Raw genomic sequence first — 6,000 nt, forward strand, 5'->3', positions numbered from 1 at the left:
ATTTTGAATTTTGAGGAAGCGAAATGAAGTTATGAGTGAAGAAATTTTTCAATGTGTTTTACAAAAAAAGCTTGAAAGTTCATATTTTCCATCAAATAATAGAATTTTAATCAGCTTTAAATATTTGTAATGAACATGAATTCCGTAAGAACAGAAAAGGAGTGAATTTTGTCTTTTATTCAATTTTTTCATTAGCATTTATGATAATTGCTATTTTTTTTTTCATTTGGGTGATTCTTTTTGAAATCATAACTTTTTTCGGTGTGCTGTTTTTTCAAAGATTGTTTGCCATTGGGTAAAGATTTTTCATTCAATTGCTTAAGACATCAGAACTGTTTCAAAAACAAATGTTTAAGTTGAATTGAAAACGATGGACTTATGAAAATGCTATTTCTCTTTTCAATGTTCATTTGTTAATATTCAAGGGAGTTTTTTCGAACCGAAAATTTTGAATAAAAAAATTTGACATCAAAATTAATCACCCATTTGTATAATTAATATTTTGTAAGAAACAAGAAATAGCGCAATAATCAATATTTCTGTAAAAGAAATGATTTTTCAATAATCAACGAGATTCAAGAAACATATAAAAATTCAATTTCAATGAAACGGAAGTTAAATGATGATTCGAAAAATGAAAAGAATGGCCAAAATTTTGTCTTATTCTTTAAAAAATAGCAGTTGAAAAAACCCAATTAGAGCAACTCCATTGTTATATTTTGTATTTTTTGGTTCGAGTTGTGATTAAGTTTTTATTTCAATAAAAAAATAAATTCATTTTCACTTCACTTAATTTATCCCTAAAATCTCTATTCATTTCTCAGATTTCAAAAACAACAGCAGCTTTCAATTTTAACAAACCAAAAGAAAAACCAAAAGAATATTAATCTTTTTGTTCGTTTGCAGAAACTTTTGTTCTAATAATAATCATCAATATGGGTGATTTTTTTTTGAAATCATCCCTTTTTTCGGTGTGTCAAATTTTAAATTTTATTTTGCAGACGGAAAGAAAATTACCATTTCCATATTCAATAAATTGCAACTGTAACTGTAGTAAACATTTGAAATGCGTTTATGAAAAAATCTATTCCATATGGTGTCATTACTTTTAAAAAGTTGATATTCAATAAAGAAAATAATTTTTTAAACAGAGAGAATTTTGAATGAAAAAGTATGAAATCAAAAATAATCACACATACGTCAACTCATGCCGGATGAAGAATCTATTTTTAACGTGATGTTTTGTGGTGATTTATTTAAAAACTTTAATTTTTAAAAAACTTATTAACAATTATTCTTTTGAAACACACATTCAATGTTGTTGCTTGAAATCAAAAAGACGTTACATTTTTCTTGTTTTTAACGAAAGGAAATATAAAAAACCTTTGTAAACAAAAATTTGGATTAGCTAATTTTGTGTTTGAAATTCAGCTCCATTCAATATTTACTTTTATTTTTCTCAATTTCAATATTTCTTTCTTAATTTTTAAACTTTGTTTTTTTGAGACTTATATTTATTCAATTACAAAATTAATAATTTCCAATTATTTTATTTGATTTTTTTTCTTAAATGTAACAAAAATTGCACAATTTTTCTAATAACGCCCATAAGATATTTAAACATTTTGATCACTTTGGAGTTTTGTTGATTAAATCATTGATTTATCTTTTACAGTGAATCATCCTTCATCGCAAGATAAATGAGCAAAAAAGCAGATGAACCCAGTTTGAAATTTATTTATGAAACAGTGTCACCAAGAGATATGAACCCTGATTCAAAAATCATGGACAAAAATGGAAAAACAGCAGCCATGCGTTGGATCTTAACAGAGGGAAAAGAGCCTCCTGAGCGTTTGCGGCACGACGTTGCAATTACTGATAATTGGGGACAAACAATGGCAATGCTATGGGTGGCATGCATAAAAACGGATCCTCCAGAATGGATGCGACACGGGAATGCTGCTGGAGACGAGAACGGATGGACTATGGCCATGTTTTGGATTCGATTTGTAAAAACAGAACCACCTTATTGGATGCGACACGAGCCTCAATTGAAGGACAAATGGGGGAAAACAATGGCAATGCATTGGATAAAATATATCAAGACAGATCCTCCGGAATGGATGAGACACGAAAATACATTCGCAGACAATTTCGGATGGACAATGGCTATGTTTTGGATTGAGCATGTGAATGTAGAACCGCCAGAATGGATGAGGCACAACAACACGCTTTGTGATGTTGAAGGAAGGACAATGGCGATGCAATGGATAGAAAATTTGAAAAAAGAACCACCTGAATGGATGAGACATGATTTTATGCTCAAAGATAAAAACGAATTAATTATGGCAATGAAGTGGATTATATATATTCAAACAGAGCCACCAGAATGGATGCGATATGGGATTACAATCGGAGACGAAGAAGGACTGGAAATGGCGAAGTATTGGATGGAATTTGTCAGAAAAAAACCACCTAAATGGATGCTCCAGGGAATGACAACAAGGGATAAAGACGGAAAGACAGCAGCGATGAATTGGATCATAAAATACAAGACAGAACCACCGGAATGGATGCGACATGATGCTACAATTGGAGATGAATATGGACTGACAATGGCAATGAAATGGATTGCAAATGTTAAGGCGGAACCTCCAGAATGGATGAGGCATAATAACACACTTGCAGATAAATTAGGACAAACAATGGCAATGAAGTGGATCGAAAATGTCAAAACAGAACCTCCAGAATGGATGCGACTCGACAATATGTTTGGAGACAAAGATGGGAAAACATCAGCAATGAATTGGATTATAAAATACAAGACCGAACCACCAAAATGGATGCGGCATAATATTTCACTCGGCGACAACGATGGAAAGACTATGGCAATGCGATGGATTGAGAAAGTCAAAACAGAACCTCCAAAATGGATGCAACATGGAATTACACTTGCTGATAATTTGGGCCGGACAATGGCCATGCTGTGGATTTATTTTGTGAAGACAGAACCACCAGAATGGATGCGTCATGGCATCACACTTAGAAACAATGATGGATGGACGATGGCAATGATATGGATTGCGTGTTTGAAAGCAGAGCCACCAAAATGGTTACGACATAGCAATATCCTTGGAGATAAATACGGATGGACTTTGGCTATGTTTTGGATTGAATATCTACAAACAGAGCCACCGGAATGGATGCGGCATGATATTGCGCTTGCAGATAATGATGGACGGACTATGGCTATGTTTTGGATAAGATTTACTGGAACAGAACCCCCGGAATGGATGAGACATGATATTACACTTGGAGACAAAGACGGATGGACAATGGCTATGCTTTGGATTTTTCAAGTTAAAACTGAACCACCAGAATGGATGCGGCATGATATTACACTTTCAGATAAGAATGGATGGACAATGGCCATGTTTTGGATGAGATTTATTGAAACAGAACCTCCAGAATGGATGAAACATGAGATTGGGATTTATGATGAAGAAGGTCTGGCAATGGCGAAGTATTGGATAGAAAATATGAAAATGGAGCCACCGAAATGGATGCTCCAAGGCATTGCGATTGGTGACAAAGAAGGGAAGACAGCGGCAATGAAGTGGATTATAAAATATAAGACCAACCCACCTGAATGGATGAGACACGAAATTACGCTAAGAGACAAACAAGGAAGAACAATGGCAATGCACTGGATAGAAAATGTTAAAACAGAACCACCAAAATGGATGAGGCACATCAATACCCTTGTAGATGAATTTGAACAAACAATGGCCATGAGATGGATTTATTGTGTTGGAGCAGAACCACCCGAATGGATGAGGCATGACACTACAATAATTGACGAATATGGATGGACAATGGCCATGCTCTGGATTGCAAATGTCAAGACAGAAATGCCCAGATGGATGCGATGTGGGAATGATTTGAGAGATAAATGGGGAGAAACAATGGCTATGCTTTGGATTATTCATGTTAAAACCGATCCACCCGAATGGATGAGACACAGCATTACACTTGCTGATAAATCGGGACAAACAATGGCAATGCACTGGATTGAAAATGCTAAGACTGATCCACCAGAATGGATAAGACATGAAATTACTCTTGGAGATAATGAAGGAAGGACAATGGCAATGCTTTGGATAGAATTTGTTAGAACAAATCCTCCATTATGGATGCAACATGAAATTTCTCATGGAGATAAATCGGGACGAACAATGGCGATGAAATGGATAGAAAACATAAAATCAAATCCTCCTGAATGGATGCTCCATGGCATTGCAATTGGCGACGAAGAAGGAAGGACAATGGCAATGCATTGGATAGAATTTGTTAAAACAGTTCCACCAGAGTGGATGCGACACGACATAACACTTTGCAGCAAAAATCAAAAAACCATGGCGATGATATGGATCGATCACACAAAAACCGAACCACCAGAATGGATGCGACATGATATTTCTCTTGGTGACATTGAAGGAAGGACAATGGCAATTCACTGGATCGAATATGTTAAGACAGAACCGCCAGAATGGATGAGACATGGAATTTCAATTTTCGACGAAGAAGGACTGGAAATGGCGAAGTATTGGATGGAATTTGTCAGAAAAAAACCACCTAAATGGATGCTCCAGGGAATGACAACAAGGGATAAAGACGGAAAGACAGCAGCGATGAATTGGATCATAAAATATAAGATCCAGCCACCAGAATGGATGAGACACGAAATTACTCTTACAGATAATGTCGCATGGACAATGGCCATGTACTGGATTGCAAACGTCAATACTGATCCTCCTGAATGGATGCGACAAGGAATTGCAATTTATGATGAAGAAGGATTGAAAATGGCTAGGCTCTGGACTGAGTATGTCAGAAAAGAGCCACCGAAATGGATGCTCCAGGACATTGCGATTGGCGACAAAGAAGGAAAGACAGCAGCAATGAGGTGGATCATAAAATACAAAACCGACCCACCCGAATGGATGAGACACGACAGTATGCTCAGTGATAAAAAAGAAAGAACCATGGCAATGCACTGGATAGTGTATGCTAAGACAGAACCACCAAAATGGATGAGGCACAGCATCATTCTTCTTGATAATTGGGGGCAAACGATGGCGATGAAGTGGATAGGAAATATAAAAACGGAGCCACCAGAATGGATGCGACACGACATTACCCTTGCAGATAAGGAAGGATGGACAATGGCCATGCTTTGGATATTTCATATTAAAAGAGATCCGCCAAAATGGATGCAACATGAAATTACACTTGCAGATAAATTTGGACGAACAATGGCAATGAAGTGGATAGAATGCGTCAAAACAGAACCTCCAGAATGGATGAGACATCTGATTACCATTTCGGATAAGGATGGACGGACAATGATCACGTTCTGGAAAAGTTTTGTTGGAACAGAGCCACCGCGCTGGATGAAAACTTGTTTTATATTTTAAAAGCGTAATTTGAAATCTAAATTGTTATTGATTCTCCAACAAAATAAACTCATTTAAATATTGGTTTTTTTAACAAAACTAAATAACCGTTTCACACATCAGTCGAAACCATTTCATTCATTTAAGATCTTCAACTAAAAATTTTAATTCTCTCTCCCTCTTCACATGTTTTTTTTTTTACATTGTCAATCCATTTTTGACTCTTTCTGGAATCATTCTTTGATTCTATTGATTCGCGGAGTGCTCTTGAATTTTCATTTGTCTTTTTTAAAAAATTAAAAAAAATAATCAATATAAATAATTATAATATCTTGTTTATGCTTTTCAATTTATAACAGCATACGTTGAAATGAACAAGTTGAACCACCATAAAAAAAAAAAAAAAAAAAAAAATTAAAAATAAAAATAAAATAAAATAAAATAAAATAAAATAAAATAAAATAAAATAAAAATAAAATAAAATAAAATAAAATAAAATAAAATAAAATAAAATAAAATAAAATAAAATAAAATAAAATAAAAT

The 6,000-nt window shown here is 34.5% G+C and overlaps 1 protein-coding gene across 1 annotated transcript; it reads left to right on the plus strand.

Annotated features, from left to right (window-relative positions):
* Positions 1 to 1,700: 1,700 nt before the first annotated feature.
* Positions 1,701 to 5,752, plus strand: MONOS_8249 (uncharacterized protein; the record flags this gene model as incomplete). The annotated part of the gene is made up of 1 exon (XM_067878642.1): positions 1,701 to 5,752. The coding sequence occupies one exon, from the start codon at positions 1,701 to 1,703 to the stop codon at positions 5,475 to 5,477; it is 3,777 nt and encodes a 1,258-aa protein (XP_067727328.1). The 3' UTR covers positions 5,478 to 5,752.
* Between the last annotated feature and the right edge of the window lie 248 nt (positions 5,753 to 6,000).

This window comes from Monocercomonoides exilis, assembly GCF_001643675.1.
Source record: "Monocercomonoides exilis strain PA203 chromosome Unknown scaffold23-1346700, whole genome shotgun sequence".
In the NCBI taxonomy this organism is placed as follows: domain Eukaryota; phylum Preaxostyla; order Oxymonadida; family Polymastigidae; genus Monocercomonoides; species Monocercomonoides exilis.